The sequence below is a fragment of the Pipistrellus hanaki genome (assembly GCF_964339955.1).
Source record: "Pipistrellus hanaki genome assembly, chromosome: 18".
NCBI lineage: Eukaryota > Metazoa > Chordata > Mammalia > Chiroptera > Vespertilionidae > Pipistrellus > Pipistrellus hanaki.
Window position 1 is genome coordinate 37,551,424 of NC_140520.1, and position 22,285 is coordinate 37,573,708.

Sequence of the window (22,285 nt, forward strand, 5' to 3'; positions counted from 1 at the left end):
AGTTTGCTGACCATGGCCCTAGGGGATCCTCCTAAGATGAATCACTAAGTGAAGCCTGGGTATGTTAACTCAAAAATGAAAAGACATTTCAGCATGAGAGGCAATAAGCATTTATTTGAGACCCACGTGGCTAGCGGTCCGGGAAGCACGGGTGCTATGGGAAAGGGCGGGATGACTGTGACATCAACAGGAGCAGGTGTTGTTAGGGTGCTGGTAACATGACGTGGTGATGCTAATCCTAAACATGTCTGAAATTTCAGTCCCGTAATCACCACAGCCTCTTCCTTGTTATCTTTATAAACGGTTCTTTGGGACACAAGTCGCCCTAGGCCCAGCCCACGGCATTTCGCCCTGTGTTAACATTCTAGATATTTGAGGCATACGCTGTGCACAGCGGCTCCTCCAGGGACGGCAGCTCCAGGGCCATTTCAACTGGTTTCGTTGCTAATGTTTTATTTACAGCAGGAACAGGGCAGGAAGGGGCAGGGAGGGACTGCAGGGTGGCATCAGGTGGGCCAGGCTCACAGTGACGGGGGAAGGGGGTGTAGAGGGCAGTGGGGAGGGAAGACAGGAGCTAACACAGTGAGAGGCACCGGACAAAGAGGGGGCCACTCAGGAGGAGAGGACGGAGGGCCTTTGTCTCCTCTGTGTCCTTGGTCCCCACCAGGACCTGCAGAGGGTGACATGGGCCACTGAAGTGGACCAGAAACCAGGAAACCACGCTCCAGCTCCTGCCCGAGGAAACCCCTTTAACTTCTGGAGATGCTCAGTGTTTGTTAAACAGAAAGTCACCAGGCCCGCCTCCCCATCGGCTCTGACCACCGTCTAAATAGGAGCCCCTCCCCTGCCCATTCATGTCTGTCTTCCCCCCTTTCCCCCCCCCAGGCCATGCCCCTGCAGGACTCTGACTCTTTCAGTCCCGGGACAGTTCCCAGCACCCTGAGGCCAGGTGGCCATGGTTCTCTAAGGTGTGTTCTTTGATTGCTTGTGTCCTGTCTGCCTCCTCCCCCAGGCGGTCAGCTCTCTGAGGGGACAGATTTCCCGTGTCCTCATGACAGGTCTAGCGTGGGCTGGGCTTGTGGATGGGGAGGGGTCAGAGGGCCATACTGTGCCTCGGGGTGGTGCAGATTGTGGGCAACGCCCTTCTCTAACTGGCTTCAGACTCTTCTCTGAGATCATTTCCCGTTTTATTACGAGGCGCCAATTTCCTGTCCATCATAGGGGAAGCCCAGGACTTTGTACACCTGTCAAGAGGTGAAGAGGCAGGAAGAGAGAGTTCAAGAAGGCGGGCAGGTTCCGTCTGGGGCCTTGGGTGGAGGAGGTGGAGCGCAAGTCCAGCCCCACAGGCGAGTGCACCTGCCATTCCAGGCACGGGGCGGGGCGTGGGGCCAGGCTGAGCTGGGGGACCAGGAAGAGGAGCCCTCATACTCTTTGGGGTGCTCTAAGGAGTCAGCCACCTGCCTGGGTGCTACCGGTTCCCGGCTGGGCTTGTGGCGACGAGGCAGAGGACCATGGCGGGGACGACGCGGGTGCTGTGGGTGCTCTGTGCGGGTGAGTAGGCCCTTCCCCGCCCAGCGCCCAGGGTGGGCACGTCTCCCCGGAGGCCCCCGGGCCACAGCTGTGCCCTGCTGGGCAGAATGACACTCTCTGTCTTCCAGGCAGTGGGTTCCGGTCCAGAACCCACAATCAGAAGGTTTCTCATTCCCAAATTAGTTAATAGGGGCCCAGCCCTTTCCTGAAACAAAGAATTAGCATATTCGTATTTTCTGACTCCAAATCAGAATAGAGGGTCACAGGATCTGAACCTTGGGACAAAGTGTTTGAAATTGAGTTTTTCCTTGGAAATCCAGGATCTATGGATCTAGACATGTTCACTACTTGAGATATTAGCTTTTGCCTTAAAACCAGAGAAAAAGTCAATGTGAAGGCGTTAATATCTGCACCACATACAGGGAAACTGAGGCAGAAAGGCAATTCACCTGGCCCAATACCACTCCCAGGGCAGAAGACAGCCTTCCAACAAGAACAAACAGAAGCTAGACAGGCCCTTCCCAAGGCCCAGCTCCCCGGCCTCTGGTTCTCTGCTCCCCAAGAACTCAGAAGATGGGGCCCCACAAAATCGAAACTAGACAGCTGTGGACCCGCAGCTGAGTCCAAGCCATGTCACTGTGGGAGACCGTGGCATCCCTAGAGTTGGGATGGATGGAAGCTTAGCATTAGGGTCCTGGGCATGGTGGGCATCAGAATGGGAATGGGAAGGGGAGGGAGAGGTGGGGGCTGGGAATTTACGAGTAGAATTCACCCGGTGTACTTGACAACCCTGAGAAACCCATCAGCCTGCGATGTAGAAGCTATTGCAGGCTCCTGGGCGCTGGGGAGAAAGGAGGGAGGCTGAGGGTCGTAGCCGGAAGCACAGCGGAGGCTCCATGAGGTGGAGCTCAGCTTCCAGCCGAGTGCCTGGCTGGTTTGGCTCGGACTGAAGGGTCCGAGTTTGATTCCAGTTCAGGGCACAGACCTCAACTGCACGCTTGATATTCAGGGAAAGTGCAGGAGGCAATCAGTTGATGTGTCTCTCTCACATCGATGTTTCTCTCTCTGTTTCTCCCCCTTCTTTCCACTCTCTCTAAAAGCCAACAACAAAAAATAATCAGCTTGTACAGGGAAGCCCCAGAACCCACCGGCCATGCCCAGACCACCCTCCCAGGCCCCCAGGCCTCCACCTTCCTCATCTCTCCACTCCTGGCCGCAGGGCCCTTGGGTGGAAGGCGGCCTGGCTCTGGGGAAGGGCTTGGTAGAGCTTGGAAATAGATCTAGAAAAGACCGATTCCCTCAAGCCCGCGACGCCAGGTGGTCCATCTGACTGGGGCCCAAGAGGCCTGGTCACCAGGTTACAGGGCCTGGGTCCACTCCCTCTGCCGACAGCTCTTTACTGAACCATGGTTTGTGCGGGCACCGAAGGGGTGAGGCTCAGCTGGCGGACCCAGGTGGGACTGGGACGGGGCTGAAAAGCAGCCACCATCCTGCTGGCTGGGCTGTGATGCCCGCCTTCCCTTCCCCCATCCCTGCAACCCACACCTGAATAAAAAGAAAGTTGATTTGCTTCAGAAATAAACTCAAAACAAAATGCTCACCCAGCGTAGAATGCAAAGCGGCCCTAGCTCTGCGCTGCCCGGAGGGTCGTTTGTCTCCCCCCGTGAGGAGGAACGTTCTTGGGCTTGTGTTGAGATTAAGTGTGTTTCTGCCCGCTTCCTCCCCCATGCCCAGGCCAGAACCCTGCCCACCACCTTCCCTTCCTTACCAGAGCATGGGCTGGAGCCCTGGGCAGAGGACCCAGGCTGGATGCCAGCTCAGGTCCCAGGACAGTTCGCTGAGTGAAAACATTTGGGGGAGAAATGCCATTGCCACGTGCAAATGAACAGCGAAGGCCCTCACAGGTCAAACCTAGAAGCACCCAGGTGGCCCTCCACCAGGCTCTGAGGGGCCGAGGGAGGAGCCCTGAGGAAGGAGCAGAGAGCAGAGGGCTCCCGGAGGAGGCGGAGCGGGGTGGAGGGAAGGCCTTCGCCCTGCTTCCGTTCTGCATCTGCACCCCCCAGTCGTAGCTTAGGTCTGGCTGGTGTCCGGGCAGAGCGGCGCCCAGCTGGTAAGAGGCCCAGCCCCTCAGACTGCGGAGGGAGCGGATACCACATAAGATGGCGTGGGGGATGAGGCAGAAGCAGCGTGTTTGGAGAATTGAACAGTGACTAGCCGTGGCCTGACAGTCCTAACGTCAGTGACAAACACTGCTTCCTCCCAGGCCTCCCACGGGGCCCAGCCACCCCCTTCCTTCACTCGCTGTGGTGTGGGCACGTTCACCCCAACCACCTCCGCTTCCTAACCTGTGAAACGGGCAGGACGACCTCGAAGGTGCAGATGCTGAGGTGCTGACCGACATGCACAGAGGTTGTAGGTGTAAAGATGGAGGGAGAGGGCCTGGCACCAGGAGCATTCAGTCAATGCCTCTTACAATCGGTGCGGGCAGGTGTACATACAGAAAATAACTAGACTTTGGTTCCTCATGGCCAGAGGGCAGACCTGTGCCCGGAGTCAGGATGCCTGGGGAGGAGCCCAGAGATGTCGCCCCCCAGAGGCTGCTAGAGGAAATCCTCCAACCTGAGCCCAGAACTCCAGGGATTTTTTTGGTCATCAGACCCCATGAGGACTGGTCGTGGTGACAGTCCCAGCAGCAGGAAAAGAGGGTCAGAGAGAGGAACCCACCAGGAAAAGCGTCCCTGAACAGTGGTGTCCAAGGCCCTGAAGTCTTTGAAGACATGATAACACACACACACACACACACACACACACACACACACACGTGCGCACACACATGACCCTAGAACTAGAGGAGCCCTCCTAGAAGTGGAAATGAGAAAAACTTGGGAAAATACTGCTTTGCCCAGAGAAGTGAAGGAATCCATCACCCTCAAATACTCTAGAAGAGAAAATATGTTTTTTCTCTCCCCTTATCCTGCCCCCTCAACACTCCCCCCCCCCCCATCTAAACAAATGCACTGAACCAGTGGGTGCTGAACAATGGGTTCTGGCAGGAACCAGCTTTCTAAGTTCCTAGCCCTCCCCGCGGCGGGGGAACTGCCCCTCAGTGCCTCCCACCTGGCCGCTCTGAGTGCCAGGTTCCTGTCGGCCACCGGCTCGGGAGGCCGCACATCTGAGCCTGTGCTTAGCTCCGCGCAGGGACCTGGCCCGGGCGCGAGGTCTCCAGGGCTCAGCCTCAGCCTTGCACGTCTGATGTCAGAGAATCGTGTATGAGAGTGACCCTTGCCCAGAGCCCGGCTGGCGTCAGTGACCAGTGCACTTCCCTCTGCTCGGAGGTGGTGAGCCCCAAAGCCACTCCAGTCCCCGGGGCCGGGCCCCACCTGGTGCCAGGGCACCCCTGCCGGAGCCTGGGTGCAGTCAGCCAGTGCTCGCAGGGAGGCCAGGAGCCGGGGGATACTCTGCCTGCAGCGGGGTGACTGGGACTGAAGGCCCGTCCTGGTACAGCGGACGGAAGGATGCCACACACGGGTGGCCTGAGGGAGCAGGTGTGCAGAGGCACAGCGGGGTGAGGGCAGCGGCCAGCAACCCCGCCGCCCAGGGAGTCACCCGGGAGCGAACGTCCGGGCTGCCCCAGACTTTCCGAACCGGAACCCTGAGGGGCGGGCCTAGACCCCCTGTGATTCTGGAAAAGTCACCAGGCCACTCTGTGGGCCACCGGGTCAGGGCTGCGTTTGGAACTCGAGGAGCAGGTTTAACGCCCGCTCCCGGGCCTGACTGCAGCGGCTGGCAGCTCAGTCTGCACCTGTCCACCCGTTCCCGAGGTCAGAGTGCCATGGGGACCGTGCCTGGGGTACCGGACGGAAAGCAAGTGGGGGCAGGGCGGGTCCCCCAGCTGGCCACATGGACGCCGGGTGACTGCAGCGGCCGGGGGAGTGGGTGGCAGGTTCTGTCTCCAAAACCCCGGGGGGAACAGGGTGCTGTTCGGACTCAGGGGTGGTGAGCCCCCGAGGGTGCTAGAGTGAGGCTGCCCCTGGCCTTGGCGACACTCGGGTTTATCTCCTCTCTGCCTGCCCCGGGCACCAATTGTCACCCCAGAACCGCCGCTCCCTGCCGTCCTCCCTGCCCTCAGCAGCCCAGTGCCCCGAGCGGCCTTTTCTCTGCCTGTGAGTCAGGCGGCCATAAACACCGCGGGCCTGGCAGCGGGCAGACACTCCAAAGGTCACGGGGACGGGCGGGGCAGCTGCCAGCTCACCGCCCTCCCCGGCCCGGACGGGCTCCCACCTGCTCCTCCTCTGTCCTCAGTCTTCCTCTGGGAGCCCCTGCCTGGAGCCGCAGCCGCTCAGGTCTCTTCACCTCTGCCCCGCGGGGAGCAGAGAGACCCCGGCGAGAGACACGGGGGCTGGGGGGACCCTGGCTCCAGCCGGCTGTGCCCTGGGACAGGCCCGGTCCTCCGGAGCCATGCTGCCTGTTGATTTACAAACCAGAGCGGGTGATATGGTTCCAGGAGCACTCGTATCTATTTCAGGTCGTTTGGAAACTAAAAATGCACAATCCCCCCAAATGGCCTTTTGACCCCTGACCCCAGTCAGCTGTCACCATCCTGCGGTGGGTCTGTGCCTGGGAACCTGCTCTCTGCGGCGGTGGGGAGCGGCTGAGCAGACACGCTCACAGGCTGGTCCAGACCCTCGTGCACACGGCCCGCCTCGGAACCCAGTCCCTGGGGCTGTTTGAAGGCCCAGCCCTCAGGCAGCCGTTCCTGTCCGGTCCTGTCCCACAGCCCCACCCTCTGCCCACTCTCCACTCCTTCACACGGGGGGGAGCGTCCAGCCCACGGTCCGCAGAAGGTCTGAGAAATCATTTGGTCTCGCCCTGCCAAGGCCTTAGGGGTGAATTAATCTAAAGTTTGACCAAATACAGCAGGCTGGTTTTTAAGCTGATAGTTCTGTGTGGCCCATGAATGGTGTTATAAATATACCAATGGCCCCTGACAGACAAAAGGGCCCCCCCCCCCCCCCCCCCCCCCCGCCTTCACACCATTGAAAGCACCATTAGGCTCCAGTGGGATGCTGCTGGCGGTGACCTCTGCCCGGTCTGGGCAGGGACTGTGCCAGGAACCACTCGGCCAGCGAGGCCGTCTCAGCCCTCAGCTCCGTGCAGACGCGTTGGGGTGGGAAGGAGCCCTGTCTGGTGAGGGGAGGAGGCCTGCACCCACCCTCATTGACGGGAAGAGGGTGCCCGGGATAGACAGCTGCCTGAGGGCCCTGAGAGCCGGCAAAGAGAACGAAAACACTAACTGAAAGCCACCCGCACCCTCCACTCACTGCAGCATATCCCAGCGGCCAAGACACGGGAGCCGCTCAGGAGCCCAGAGAGACCAACGGCTGGAGGGGACGTGGTGCAGACACAAAGCCGGGGCAGGAAGGAAGTGCCCTTGGAGGCAGCATGAATGGCCTCGAGGGCATGATACTACGTGAAATAAGCCAGAGGGAGACACGTGTGCAGGATTTCACTTACATGTGAAACCCAATAAACCCAAACAAACAAAACAAAGACCCGCACAGAATCAGACTGAGCTGACGGTGGCCAGCGGGAGGGGCGGAGCTGGAGGAAACGGTGAAGGGATTGCAGCGATGACTCGGTCATGGCCCATCAGGTGCCGGAGGGGCACGTGGTGAGGTGAGCACATGGGAAGGATACACGTTTCGAATCACTATCCCGTGTTCTTGGCACTAGTGTGATACCGTATGCCAACTGCGCTTACAGAGAGAAATTACATAAGCGCGGCGCAGTAAGGCTGGGCGTTCCCGGGGGTGCCCGGAGGAGGCGCCATGAGCACGCCGGGGCACTGCCCCGCGCCTCGCACTGAGCCAAGGGGAAAATCAGTGGATTGATTGGCATTTGCAGATTCTAAGATTCATGTTGAACAAAACGTTCAACAAACATTCATCGATTCCTAACCCTCATCTCCCCCAAGAGGCCATGCGAGCAGGAGGGCCCCTCCCACAGGCCAGCTCTTCCCACACCAGAGCCTGTGCCCAGGCCCCGGCGGGCCGGTGCCTCTGGCCTCAGCGCCAGCTCCCCCTCCCGAGGGGGCAGCCCGGGAGCAGACGGGCTTCCTAAGCGGAGGCAGTCCTGCCGGAGCCCCAGGGTCCCCCGCACAGTGCGGCCTCCAGCAGCCAGTCCATCAAGCACTTCATTGCCCTCCTCGGTGTGCTGCTCCCGGGAGCTCCCGGGAGACAGTTCATCTCCTTAACAAACGGGATTATTTACAAGCTCCGAGGCTGCGGCTGCGGCTGGTCTCCGGCCGCCCCTGAGGGAGGCTAACGCCCGCCCGGTCCGTCTGGGGCGGTTTGCAGACTTGGCCTCCCCTGGGAGCGGCTCCTCTACTTGATTTAAAAAAATTTTTTTTGCATTTTCCAGTGATCTGTGGGAAGGTCTTCCACCAGGTGTCTGGGCTGAGAATCCTCCCCACGTGGGAAGAGTGACTGCTCTGCACCTCGTTCATTTGCTAGAGCAGGTCCCATGTGGGCATTGGTTGGGCTCGGGGATGTGACGATGAAGCAAACACAGCCCAGCAGAGGAGACACAGACACTGTAACATCGCTGGGACCTGCTTCTGTGCTGGGGGAAGGGTGTGCGCTAAATGCATCGTCATTCCACCCTCACAGGCCACCTGGGGTTAGATAGCACCGTCCTCATTGTGAATGTGCTTATTTATTAACTTTGAGAGAGAGAGAGAGAGAGAGAGAGAGAGAGAGAGAGAGAGAGAGAGAGAGATTTGTTTTTCTTCTGCATATTAACGCATTCATTGGCTGCTTCTCAAATGCGTCCTGACTGGGGACTGAACCCCCAGCCTTGGCGTACGGGATGACTAACCCACTGAGCCACCTGGCCAGGGCTCCTCGTCTTGCAGCTGAGGAAGCGGGGGCACAGAGAGGTTCGTTAAGTTGCCCTGGTTGCACAGCTGGTGAGTCAGGGTGAGGTGGCACCGGGGCAGCTGGGCTCCAGCGTCTGTCTCCGGGCCGCCCTCCCGGGGGCGAGATGGCCCTTCGTGACCGCGGTTCTCGGAGCAGGAGCTCAGGGTGGCGCTGGCACCGCCCTGCCTGGGAGAGAGTGGGCGCTTCCTCTCAGCCCAGGGGCACAGCCCTCCTGGCTGGTGCGGCAGCTGCTCTCCAACGTGTTACACCCCCCACCCCACCCCAGGGGAAGGTCAGCTGTCATTGCACTATCAGTGCTCAGCCCCTGGGCGAATCAGCATCGGTGGACGGTGGGTGCGTGGGGAGCTCACACTTGAGGAGCAAGGGGAGTGAGGAGGAGGGAGGGACATTCTGGAGACTGAAGGACAGCTCTAGGGAGGCAAGTACTATAAGGGGCTCGGGGGGGGGGGGGCAATCCGGGGCAACTGGGAGGAAGGTGCCCAACAGACCTGTGCAAGGAAGTGGAAAGAAGGTGATTGGAAGGCTCTAGAAATTTCTAGAATCCCTCCACTTTTAGTTTTCTGATCACAGGCTAGATGTCCCACCTGGGGCCCCTCCCCTGAGCAGGGATATGAAGATCCCACAGAAGAGGAATCCAGGGCCCCAAGCTACCACCTGAGCCCAGAGGTGGAGGACCTGCTTGTTCCAGGAGGTGGGAGGGGGTGGGGCGGGGACAGGGAGATGGGGGAATAGCCATCGGAGCCCCAGCCCGCGCTGCCCGCGGTGTGAGCGCCAGGGTCCGGCTGTGTGGGGCGCTGTGGGCGTGACGTCCCTAACCCGGGGTCATTCCCAGTGGGTTATGGCACACGGGAGGGTGCCTGGGGCCACGACCCACCCACAGAGCCTCCGGGGTTACACACAGCGTCTGCCTCCGCTCTGGCTCTGCTTAGGTGCTCCCCTTTGCGTTACGAGCTCCTCCCTGTCCGTTCACTTCCGCCTCTCCCCTCACAGTCCACCAGCTCCCGTCACAGCAACCCTAACCCTCAGCCATCCCCTTCCTTCCCGGCACTCGCCCGGTGCTGGTGGTTCAGGCGTGAGTCTCCTTTGTAACAAGGAGATCCTCGGGAGCAGACCCGGGACGGGACGGCGGGCGAGGCCAGCAGGCCGAGCACACGCAGGGGAGCGAGCGGGTGGGCCAGGCTGCGGGCAGCCCCCTCCACGCGAAGTGCCCGTCCCATCAGGCTCTCGCCACGCGGCCCGCTCCCAGGGGAACACACCGGGAGCTGGGGTCCACGGGGCCGTGCGTTAGTGATTGAGGGAACCCTGTTTAGACTCACTCACTCTGTGCCATGTACTTCCTCCCGTGGCCCGGAGGAGCTGTGTCACACGTGGAGCCGCAGATGTGGGAATAGACGCTCTGGCCCGGGAGGGGAGGATGGCGGAGGGGAGGATGGAGGAGGGGAGGATGGAGGATGGAGGAGGGGAGGATGGAGGAGGGGAGGGGAGGATGGAGGAGGGGAGGGGAGGATGGAGGAGGGGAGGATGGAGGAGGGGAGGGGAGGATGGAGGAGGGGAGGGGAGGATGGAGGAGGGGAGGATGGAGGAGGGGAGGGGAGGATGGAGGAGGGGAGGATGGAGGAGGGGAGGATGGAGGAGGGGAGGGGAGGATGGAGGAGGGGAGGATGGAGGAGGGGAGGATGGAGGAGGGGAGGATGGAGGAGGGGAGGATGGAGGAGGGGAGGATGGAGGAGGGGAGGATGGAGGAGGGGAGGATGGAGGAGGGGAGGATGGAGGAGGGGAGGATGGAGGAGGGGAGGATGGAGGAGGGGAGGGGAGGATGGAGGAGGGGAGGATGGAGGAGGGGAGGATGGAGGAGGGGAGGATGGAGGAGGGGAGGATGGAGGAGGGGAGGATGGAGGAGGGGAGGATGGAGGAGGGGAGGATGGAGGAGGGAGGGGAGGATGGAGGAGGGGAGGATGGAGGAGGGGAGGATGGAGGAGGGGAGGATGGAGGAGGGGAGGATGGAGGAGGGGAGGGGAGGATGGAGGAGGGGAGGATGGAGGAGGGGAGGATGGAGGAGGGGAGGATGGAGGAGGGGAGGATGGAGGAGGGGAGGATGGAGGAGGGGAGGATGGAGGAGGGGAGGATGGAGGAGGGGAGGATGGAGGAGGGGAGGGGAGGATGGAGGAGGGGAGGATGGAGGAGGGGAGGGGAGGATGGAGGAGGGGAGGATGGAGGAGGGGAGGATGGAGGAGGGGAGGATGGAGGAGGGGAGGGGAGGATGGAGGAGGGGAGGGGAGGATGGAGGAGGGGAGGATGGAGGAGGGGAGGGGAGGATGGAGGAGGGGAGGATGGAGGAGGGGAGGATGGAGGAGGGGAGGATGGAGGAGGGGAGGATGGAGGAGGGGAGGATGGAGGAGGGGAGGATGGAGGAGGGGAGGATGGAGGAGGGGAGGATGGAGGAGGGGAGGATGGAGGAGGGGAGGATGGAGGAGGGGAGGATGGAGGAGGGAGGGGAGGATGGAGGAGGGAGGGGAGGATGGAGGAGGGGAGGATGGAGGAGGGGAGGATGGAGGAGGGGAGGATGGAGGAGGGGAGGATGGAGGAGGGGAGGGGAGGATGGAGGAGGGGAGGATGGAGGAGGGGAGGATGGAGGAGGGGAGGGGAGGATGGAGGAGGGGAGGATGGAGGAGGGGAGGATGGAGGAGGGGAGGATGGAGGAGGGGAGGATGGAGGATGGAGGATGGAGGAGGGGAGGGGAGGATGGAGGAGGGGAGGATGGAGGATGGAGGATGGAGGAGGGGAGGGGAGGGGAGGATGGAGGAGGGGAGGATGGAGGAGGGGAGGATGGAGGAGGGGAGGATGGAGGAGGGGAGGATGGAGGAGGGGAGGGGAGGATGGAGGAGGGGAGGATGGTGGAGGGGAGGATGGAGGAGGGGAGGATGGAGGAGGGGAGGATGGAGGAGGGGAGGATGGAGGAGGGAGGATGGAGGAGGGGAGGATGGAGGAGGGGAGGATGGAGGAGGGGAGGATGGAGGAGGGGAGGGGAGGATGGAGGAGGGGAGGATGGAGGAGGGGAGGATGGAGGAGGGGAGGATGGAGGAGGGGAGGATGGAGGAGGGGAGGGGAGGATGGAGGAGGGGAGGATGGAGGAGGGGAGGATGGAGGAGGGGAGGATGGAGGAGGGGAGGATGGAGGAGGGGAGGATGGAGGAGGGGAGGGGAGGAGGGGAGGATGGAGGAGGGGAGGGGAGGATGGAGGAGGGGAGGATGGAGGAGGGGAGGATGGAGGAGGGGAGGATGGAGGAGGGGAGGATGGAGGAGGGGAGGGGAGGATGGAGGAGGGGAGGATGGAGGAGGGGAGGGGAGGATGGAGGAGGGGAGGTCGAAGCTGGCGTCAGGCTGTCCCGAGGCTGCAGGGAGGGGCCGGCGCAGTGTGGGGCTGCCGGCCGCGGGGGGGACGGGGAGGGGGAGTGGGGGGGGTGAAGGATGCCCTGGGCATGCCGGTGCCCTCACCCTGCCCCCGCCCCTGCCCTCCAGTCTGGGTGGCCGTCACCGCCATCTCCGTGGAGACGCCGCGGGAAGTGCTGCGGGCCGCCCGGGGCCGGAGCGTCACCCTCCCGTGCACCTACCGCACCTCCGTGGCCGAGCGGAAGGGCTTCATCCTGTGGGACAAGCTGCTGTGGAGCCACTCGGTGAGGCCACGGGCGGCACAGGGGCGGGGGGGGGCGGGGGGACGTGGCACAGGGGTTCCGTGGAGGCAGAACCGATCCCAGGCAGTTCCGGTTCCATTTGATAAGCGATGGCTAAATAGGTGAATGAATAGACTCCAAAGTCAGAACCAAGCAGACGCAGTGGCTGGGAGGGAGCCCAGGGCACTGCCCGCTGGGTGCCAGCCTGCAGCAGGCGCTCAGGAACGCCGGCTGATGGGGCGGGACAGACCAGGGGCTGGCCTGCGGGGTGAGAGAGGCCGGGGTCACCGGAGCGAGGAGCCGGATCCAGGAACCCCGTGTCTGCACATGCTCCGTTGGGGGGCGGAGGGAGCCGCCCTGAGCTCAGGGCTCCGCTGCCAGCTGGGGCCACACAGGAGCTGCCTGCTCCAAGGCTTGGCATCGGCTCTGGTGGGCGGGGCCCAGGGTCGGCAGTGCCTGGAGGGAGGGCTGCGCCGAAGCTTCAGGTGAAAGCCAGGCGCATCTCTCCTTCCTCCAGGAAAGGGTGCTCGCCTGGACCTTCTCCACCAAAGAATACGACTACGGCGACCTCTATAAGAACCGTGCCAACATGTCGGGCAACGCTGAGGAGTCCGACGCCTCCATCACCATCAGCCAGCTGACCATGGACGACAACGGCACCTACGAGTGCTCCGTCTCACTGCTCAATGACCTGGGCGGCACCTCCAAGGCCCGCGTCCGCCTCCTGGTCCTGGGTGAGTGCCCCTTCCTGTGGTCGGCACGGGTGTGGCGGGGTGCCTGGACTGGTGCCTGGAGGGGGTGCCTGGAGGGGGAGTCTGGAGGACAGGTACCTGGAGGGGGAGCCTGGAAGGGGTGTCTGGAGGGATGCCTGGACTGGTGCCTGGAGGGGGTGCCTGGAGGGGAAGCCTTGAGGGGGTGCCTGGAGGACAGGTGCCTGGAGGGGGAGCCTGGAGGGGTGCCTTGAGGGGGTGTCTGGAGGGGGAGCTTGGGGGCCAGGTGCCTGGGGAGCAGCAGTGCCTGACCCAGAGCTGAGACTCCTCTGTCATCCTCGGGCCTCCAGCTGCAGAGCACTCTAGTTTCCAGGGGGAGGGCCGCTCCCCAGGGCAGAGGATACGGCCCACGGGGAGTGCCCAGCCCAGGGACGGCCCCCAGCCAGGAAGCACCGTCTGGCCATCACAGTGCCCCTTCCCCTCCAGTTTCCTCCCTCCCACCACGGAGGGGCTTGCTTGTTCCTTGTATGAGGTGCTGCACGGCTTTGTAAAGCATTGTAGTGAGTCCAACAGCACCGCCCAGAACAAGCCCCCCCCCCCCCACACACACACGAGAGCTCCTTCCAGAGAGATTACCAAGCCAAGAAAATGAGCGTTCTTACCCAGTTTCTCTTCTGCTCCTCCCTTCATCCTCCACTGCCCAGGTCCCCAGCTGAGTCCCTCTCTGCCTACCTGGTCTTTGCCTAATTCTGTCTGCTCTGGCCCTTTAAACACCTGGGCCTTCCCGCTGTGCGGGCGGGGAGGCAGGGGGCCCCACCCCACCAGGGCCGCTGCATCTTACTTAACCTAAAGGGTGAGGGGACACCCTGAGTCTGAGGTGAAACCCATGTTTTGCTTAAAAAAAAAAAAAAAAAAAAAGAGTGAGAGATCATACTGTACTGTATGTCAAGAAATTCAGCAGTTTCTCTTAAAAAACAAAGTGTTCTTTCCATATGGCTCTCCCGCGGGCCTAGCTTACCCACAAGGGCATTAGTTAGGTGGCACCACCCTCCCAGGCTGGACGAGGCACAAGGCCCTGGTCACCCAAGGAGGCCTCCTTGCCTGGGGCACCTGCCCCCTGCCCCCTGCCCATGGGATCACTGCCTCCGGCCTCTGGCGCCCCCTGGTGTCCTCGGTAGGAGGCGCAGGCCCTGCGGCGGCCTCCAGCCCACGGCGTCCCCTGCTCCTTCCTAGCACTCTGCCTGCACCAAGTATTCAGGTGGCATCCGGGTCCTGTCAGAGCGGTCACCGGCCAGCTGAGGTCTGAGGTCTCCGGGGTCCCCACATGGAGGTGTAGGGCTGCTGGGATAGAGGGGACAGTGTGCGCTGCTCTGCCATGGGACAGGCCGCTGTGGACTGACCTCAGCGCTTACCTCTCAGCTCTGGGCTGTGAGCAAAGCCACGGGCGGGGTGCGAGGGAGGTGGCTGTCCCCGAGCCCCACCTGCTCACGCCTTCTCTCGGCCCCTCCCCACAGTGCCGCCCTCCAAACCCGACTGCAGCGTCCTGGGCGAGACCGTGATCGGGAGCGACATCCAGCTGACCTGCCAGTCCAGGGAGGGCTCCCCGGCCCCGCAGTACCAGTGGCGGAGCTTCGACCTGCAGAACCAGGAGCGGAGGGGCCCGCCAGGTACCACCCGCCGCAGCCGATCCGCAGGCTGCAGGGCCCCGAAGGCGGTCCCGCCCGCGGGGACATCCCGCCCGCAGGGGCACCGCCGCCCGCCCGCGTGGGCACCGCCGTCCCGCCCGCAGGGGACACCGCCGCCCGCCCGCGGGGGCACCGCCGTCCCGCCCGCGGGGGCACCGCCGTCCGCCCGCAGGGGACACCGCCGTCCGCCCGCAGGGGACACCGCCGTCCGCCCGCAGGGGGCACCGCCGTCCCGCCCGCGGGAGCACCGCCGTCCCGCCCGCGGGGGCACCGCCGTCCCGCCCGCGGGGGCACCGCCGTCCGCCCGCGGGGGCACCGCCGCACCGGGCTGTCTCCGTGGGCACCGGGCTCTCAGAGCCACGCCTCCCGCCGGGGTGCTGAGCGCCCAGCGGTGGCTTTGTGAGACGCCCGTGGTGGGAGCGTGGACGGCCTCCTCGGCCCAGGGCACAGCGGTCACTGGCGAGAGCCCTGCCGCAGCTCTGAGTGAGATTCTGTCCTCACGTCTGGCACCGCGGCCCGCTCAGGGTGGGTGCTTCCTGTCCCCATCCCCTCCCCCTCCGAGGCTCAGACTCCCCTGAATCCCACTTCCACAAGCGCACCCCCTGTGGCTGCACACAGCAGCCAGGGCCGTGGTGAGGGCCGTTCCATTGCCAGGAGACCACGTTCGCCCTGGGTGGCTTGGTGTCTGACCTTTTGGTCAGGAAACAAGCTGGGAGGGAAAATCCAAACACTAGATAAATGTTCTCCGTCCTTACTACGGGGCCCATGGTGTGGGGGCACCGCTGGGAGCCGGGGCCCATGGTGTGGAGCACCCGCTGGGCCCAGTGCCCATGGTGTGGAGCACCCACTGGGAGCCGGGGCCCATGGTGTGGAGCACCCGCTGGGCCCAGTGCCCATGGTGTGGAGCACCCACTGGGAGCCGGGGCCCATGGTGTGGAGCACCCGCTGGGCCCCGGTGGCCATGGTGTAGAGCACCCGCTGGGCCCAGGGCCCATGGTGTGGAGCACCCCCTGGGGCCCAGGACCCACACTGCCGGGCCAGCTGCACTCAGAGCTCTCACAGATAAGACAAGGCCAGAGGTGCCCTTGTTCTCGGGGGTCTTCCAGCTCAGTGGGCTGGGAACAAGGGAGGGAGAAGTACCACGTGGGTAGGCATATTCATGGGGCAGGCATGTGTGTGGGCAGGCATGTGTGTGGGCAGGCATGTGCGTGGGCAGGCATGTGCGTAGGTAGGCATGTGCGCGGGAAGGCATGTGCGTGGGCAGGCATGTGCGTGGGCAGGCATGTGCGTGGGCAGGCATGGGCATGGGCAGGCATGTGCGTGGGCAGGCATGTGCGTGGGCAGGCATGGGCATGGGCAGGCATGTGTGTGGGCAGGCATGTGCGTGGGCAGGCATGTGCGTGGGCAGGCATGTGCGTGGGCAGGCATGGGCATGGGCAGGCATGTGTGTGGGCAGGCATGTGCGTGGGCAGGCATGTGCGTGGGCAGGCATGTGCGTGGGCAGGCATGTGTGTGGGTAGGTGCGCGGGGTAGGCACGCGCAGGCTAGGCGGTGTCTGAAGAAGTCTGATGCTGTGGCCACCGCTCGGTCTGTCCGTCCGGCAGCACAGTGTGGCAGCGGGTCTGGTGCTGCGAGCCTTACAGCCAGAGGCACTGTGACGGGCACAGAGGGTCACAGCGGGTCCCAAGGAGGGCACTGGAGCGGGCAGCACAGCGCATGGCTGACAGCACGGACGCTGTGTGACTTGGGCACGTGGCTCAGCCTCTCTGTGCTGCAGTGTCTGCATACACCTGGGTGTTCTGCTTGTTTACCACACAGGCTGGTATGGAGGGTGCATAAGAGCATGGTGGCATGGGGTGCCAGCAGATAGTGGGCACCTGGCGCTGCTGTGGGCCAGGCCGCAGGGCACCGGCCGTGAGGGAGGCGAGGAGCCGGGAGCGTGCTCGGGAGGGAGCCGTGCCCCGGGAGGGGAGCTGCCTGGCCTGGAGGCCACCTGCTCCTGCTGGGGCGCCCCAGGCGGGCACCCCATTCACAGTAATACTTCCACCAGCAGAAAAGGTCCCCGTTGTCAGAAGCTGACGCTTCCTCATTCTCCAGGGACCCCAGAGGGAGACCCCGAGGACACGGGGCAGGTTCAGGAGATGCACTTGCCTGCTTTTGACAAGCTCATCCTGGTCAGACTCGGGACCTGGGTGGCAGGAAAGAGTGGGCCAGCGGGAATGCCCACAGGAGCCCCTGGTGCAGTGGGCGGTGGGTGGCATTCCTGCCTCAGAGCCGCGGAGAGATGTCCCAGCTGCTTCCTGCGGGGCCAGACAAGACCCGTTTCTCACTGAAGCATCTCGGTCCACAGTGGACAACGGAGCAGGGCTCCCCCTCCCGGAAGACAGAGGTCCCCCATTAGAGATGCTTCCTTTGGCTGAGCATTGGGGGTTGGGGGGGGGCAGCCAGCAGGGAGAGCGGGGAATCAGATCAGCACACAGGGACGGGGTCTCCATGTGCTGTAAGGCCCCCACGGCCTTGTTCTATCCCCCCTCCCCCTGAAGGCTGTGAGGAGGATAAGGAGATCCCGGGTGGGATACCTCTGAGCATCCTCTGTAAACCAGAAAGGAGCGGGAATTTGATATGCGGGAGGGATGGAGGGAGGCAGGGAGAGAGAGAGGGTGGTACTGGGGGCTGGAGCATACAGGGAGGAGGTTCGGAGGGGTGGGCATGGACCCTGCTCCCAGCAGCCAGGAAAGATCATAGAGGACAGAGGCAGCAGCCAAGCTGCGGACGAGGAAAGTTAGCTCTTGTCAACTGACTTCAGTGCCTGGAGACCAGGCTGCTCAGCAGAGCAGAGGGAAGGTGGGAGCTGCTGTCCTGTGCGTTTCCCATTTTGACCACAAGGTGTCACCATTGCAGCAGAAACAGCTTCAGACCCATCAGGTCCTTTCCAAAAAGGGGGTTTGGGAGCCCCGCTGGGATCAGAGCAGGTCTTGGGCCTGGGTGTGCACCGGGCAGCCCGCTGTTTACTTAGGAACCGGGAGGATGGTGCTGACTCCGGTAGGAAGCCCCGGTCCCTGCTAAACAAGCCATCCCTCCATTCCCGGGCCATGCACCAGGGGGGTCCCAGCTCAGCGGCTCCGGCAGGGAACCTGACTCACCTGGAAGTGTGCCCAGGTCCGAGAGCATTTCCCAAAGTGGGTTCCTCAAGTCGCCCCTTTTTAAAAATCCCATTATTTAGAAAATGAGACCATTACACCCTCACCACCCAGTGCTCATTAGCATATCAGAAGCTCTGAGAGTTCTGTCATTAAAAAATGTAATTAATTTAACCCTTAACGCTGATTTCCAAACCCGTTCTGGTCTTGGACTCCTCAGTTTATGAGCATCGCTTGTGACCACAATCCAGAGAGCACCCCGGGCTGAGGTCCTGGGTTTCCGGGGAAGGAGCGCCCAGGGGCGCCAGCTGCGCTCTGGCTGTGGGAGCAGGCGGCTGTCATTAGACTCTGCTCCTCACGGAGCCCGGGACCCGGCGGGCGGCGGTCACGTTCCCTCTACAAACCCCACAGCACCCACAGCTCCGCTCCCTGCCGCCCGCTGCGCCGTGCTGTCTCCCCGGGGACTGGGGCCTCGCGCCTTGCTCGGGCCTAACCAGGATGTGCGTTATCGCCTCCCACTTCTTCGTTTGTGACCTCGGGCGGCCGGGCGGGTGCGTCCCTCGCCTCTGTGTCGGAGGGTGAGGGAAGCAGCAGGGACCTCATGCCCAGGAAGCCCATTGAGTGGCTCTTCCAGACCGGGGTGCCACCTTGCGAGAGCGGAGTGGGCGGGAGGCTGGCTGCAGGGGTGGCAGGCCCAGGCCCAGACCCAGCCCGGGGACCACGCTGAGGAGCCTGGACTGGTCCCTGGAGACCACGGCGGCCCTGGATGTCTGACGGGCGGTGGCCGGTGCTGTTTGCATGTCGGCTGTCCCCTCAGGGCGGAGCAGCAGGGCCGCACAGGCTTGTTCTGCCACCGGAGAGAGAACCAAGGCCTCCTAACCCTCCTCTCAAAACTGCGGTCACAGCAGAGCGCCTCAGAGCACAGGACATGCAAATACGTGGACACCCCTCTCCTTCCACGGGCACACACCACAGGCCGGGGACTCACAGGAAGGTCGCCGTGAGGACATTCGGGCCATCCCCTGCGTTCAGGAGGGCTGGGTAGCACTCCCCCTGACTCAGAGCTGCGGCTCCCACAGTTAAATGGCCATGAATGTGGTGGACAGTGAAGAGTCGAGACAGACAGCTGCCTCCCCACCCTCCTCCCAGATACACACACTCACATACACACACTCACATACACACACTCACATATACACACTCACATATACACACTCACATATACACATATACATTCTCACATATACACACTCACATATACACACTCACATATACACACTCACATATACACACTCACATATACACTCACATATACACACTCACATATACACACTCACATATACACACTCACATATACACACTCACATATACACACATACATTCTCACATATACACTCTCACATATACACATTCACATATACACACTCACATATACACACTCACATATGCACACTCACATATACACATATACATTCTCACACATACACACACATATACACTCTCACATATACACTCACATATACACACATACATTCTCACATATACACTCTCACATATACACACTCACATATACACTCACATATATTATACACTCTCACATATACATTCTCACATATACACATACACACTAACACACCACATACACTCACATACCACACACACTCACACACACATACATTCATATACATACACACCACACACTCACATATACACACTTGCATACCATTCAACTCACATATACACATACACACTAATGCACTGCATACACACACTCACATATACACACATACCACTCACAGTTACATATACACATACACACTAACACACTGCATACACTCACATACCACACACACTCACATATACACACACTCTCATATACATGCACACCATACACATTCACATATACACTCTCACACACACACATTCACACACCACTCACACCCACGTACACACATACACACTAACACATCACATACACTCACATACCACACACATACACACACACCACACACACTCACATATACACGCATATACACACACTCACATGTGCTCACACACTGATTTCTAAAGCTTCCTCCACATGAGTCCCAGCTACGGGTTTTCATTTCTGAAGGTCACAGAGGGGTCATAGTGACCCCTAATCAGAATTCCATGTGCGTGTGTATGGGTGTGTCCGGAGCCCCCGCCAGTCGGGCTTTCTGTTGTGGGCCTGAGGGACGGGGCCTCGTCTGATGCCCACAGTGTCCCGGGAGGCGGGCACCAGCCCCATCTCTGTCAGAAATAAAGACGCCGGGCGCAGCGACGCTGTAGGTGCCCGAGGTCGCACGGGGAGTGAGCAGCTCGCTTCCCGCCGCCCGTCCTGCACGGGGAGCCCGGCCCGTCCTGCACAGGGAGCCCGGCCCGTCCTGCACAGGGAGCCCGGCCCGTCCTGCACAGGGAGCCCGGCCCGTCCTGCAGGGGGCGTCTCCAGGCCCCAGGGAGCCTGGCCCAGCAGCTGCGCCCGCTTTCCCCTCCGCCTGGTGCCCTCTCACCCCCGTCTTCCCTCCCAGGCGCGGGGCACACCCTGACTCTGAGGAACATCTCCACGGACATGTCCGGCTACTATGTCTGCACCTCCAGCAACGAGGTGGGGACCGAGTCCTGCAACATCACCCTGACCGTCAGGCCTCGTAAGAGCCGCACGTGGGGGCGGGCGGGGAGGAGAGGTGATGCTGGCCCGGTGGCCGGGTGGCCAGGTGGCCCGGTGGCCGGGTGGCCAGGTGGCCGGGTGGCCGGGTGGCCCGGTGGCCCGGTAGCCCAGTGGCCGGGTGGCAGGGTGGGCAGGTGGGCAGGTGGCCGGGTGGCTGGGTGGGCAGGTGGCTGGGTGGCAGGGTGGCCTGGGAGGGTCGACCAGCAAGACACCCTGTGAGCCCACTGCCTGAAAGCCAGACCAGCTCCCTTGCTTCTTTGGAGGCAGCGCCCAGGACAATGGTGCCAGAGAATCCTTCGGGGCGGGCCCCTCCCAGCTCAGGGGAAGCCGGAGGACGCCTGGCTGACCTGAGGACGCTCCGGCCCGGGGAGCACGGGGAGGCAGGGACGCAGAGCAGGGCCGCCGGCCTTGTCCTGTCCACGGCTCCGGGCAGAAGAGTATGCTCAGTCCTGGCTGGCGCTCCCTCCAGGCCAGGCCTTCTGGTGCCCCAGGCCGCTCCCTGGGCTGGAGGACAGGGTGGGGAGCTGGGATGGGGGGAGGGAGGGACCGGGGCCCTGGCCGGGGGCCTCCCGGTGCTCAGCCCACCAGCTCTGGCGCGGGCAGTGCAGCTCTCTGTCTCTCAGCCTCCATGAACGTGGCACTGTACGCGGGCATCGCGGGCGGCGTGGTGGCGGTCCTCATCATCATCGGCATCCTGGTCTATTGCTGCTGCTGCCGGGACAAGGGCGAGGACCTGGAGCCCAGGCCGTGAGTGTGGGGCCGGGGGCACAGGTCTGGGCAGGGCGGGCAGGTGCGTCCCAGCTCTTTGTCCCGGCGGGTCCCTCAGCTCCTGTCCTCTCTGAACACCCTGCAGCCAGGGCGCGCTGGGTGGGCTGTGGGCCCTGAGGGCAGCGCCGGCTCTGGGCACACCTTCCCTCTGTCCTCACGGCCGCAGGAATCGGTCCATCTACCGGGAGCCTCCGGAGCAGCTGCGGGAACTTCCCAGAGGGCGGGAAGAGGAGGACGACTCCAGGCCAATCCCCTGACCGTGCTGCCCACGCGGGACCGGGCCTGCTGCAGGGCGGGCAGGGGAGCGGTCCTTCCGGCCCCTCTGCTCCGCCGCTTTCCTGACCCCCACCCCCAGCACTGAAGGGGCCTCCCCCCTTGTCGGCCAGAGGCCCTGGCTGAGCCTGGTGAGCCGATGCCACCTGCCACGTGACCCTCCCAACGCCCGCCCCCAGCCCCCGGCCCCCGGCTCCCGGCTCCCGGGACCAGGCCGCAGCCCCGCCTTCCTCGGGCCGGAGGGACAGCAGGGCTGCCGCTCACGGGCGCCCAGCACCAGGCAGCGCCGGGCGGAGGTTCGCAGGCAGCACATTTTAGTTGAATGAATGAACAAACAGGTGCACACACCAAGGACCCCTATTATTTACCCAGCTCCCGTGTACACCCATGTTCCAGGCCCCCATTATTTACCCAGCTTACATGTACACCCGTGATCCAGGCCCCCCATTATTTACCCAGCTTACATGTACACCCGTGTTCCAGGCCCCCCATTATTTATCCAGCTTATGTGCACACCCCATGCTCAGGCCCCCCCTTTATTTATCCAGCTTACCTGTACACCCCAGCCTTGGGGCCCTGGCCTGGCCGCGAGCACCCCTTCCAGCCTTGTCACCCCAGGTTCCCTGCACCTCAGTCACTCCCGCCAGGGCCACCTCAGCCCCTACCCCGCCCAAGGGCTGCCCACGCGGTGCCCATCTCTGCTGTCAGCCTCCCAGCTGTGCCCAGGCTGCTGGCACCCTGATTCCATAGCCTGCCCCGGTGTCCCCGCACCCCGGCCCGCACACAGGTCTCTCCCGTGAGGTCTGTCTCCCAGCAGGGCTGGCTCCGCCCTGCCTGCCAGCCGGCCTTCCCCTCCGCTCCCCCTGGCAGGCTGTGGACACA

General features: G+C 62.6%; 1 protein-coding gene across 1 annotated transcript; it reads left to right on the forward strand.

Annotated features, from left to right (window-relative positions):
• Nucleotides 1–1,511: 1,511 nt before the first annotated feature.
• Nucleotides 1,512–21,387, forward strand: GPA33 (glycoprotein A33; the record flags this gene model as incomplete). The annotated part of the gene is made up of 7 exons (XM_084865176.1): nt 1,512–1,551; nt 11,987–12,141; nt 12,656–12,872; nt 14,363–14,515; nt 20,223–20,342; nt 20,986–21,109; nt 21,297–21,387. The coding sequence occupies 7 exons, from the start codon at nt 1,512–1,514 to the stop codon at nt 21,385–21,387; spliced, it is 900 nt and encodes a 299-aa protein (XP_084721302.1).
• Nucleotides 21,388–22,285: the final 898 nt, after the last annotated feature.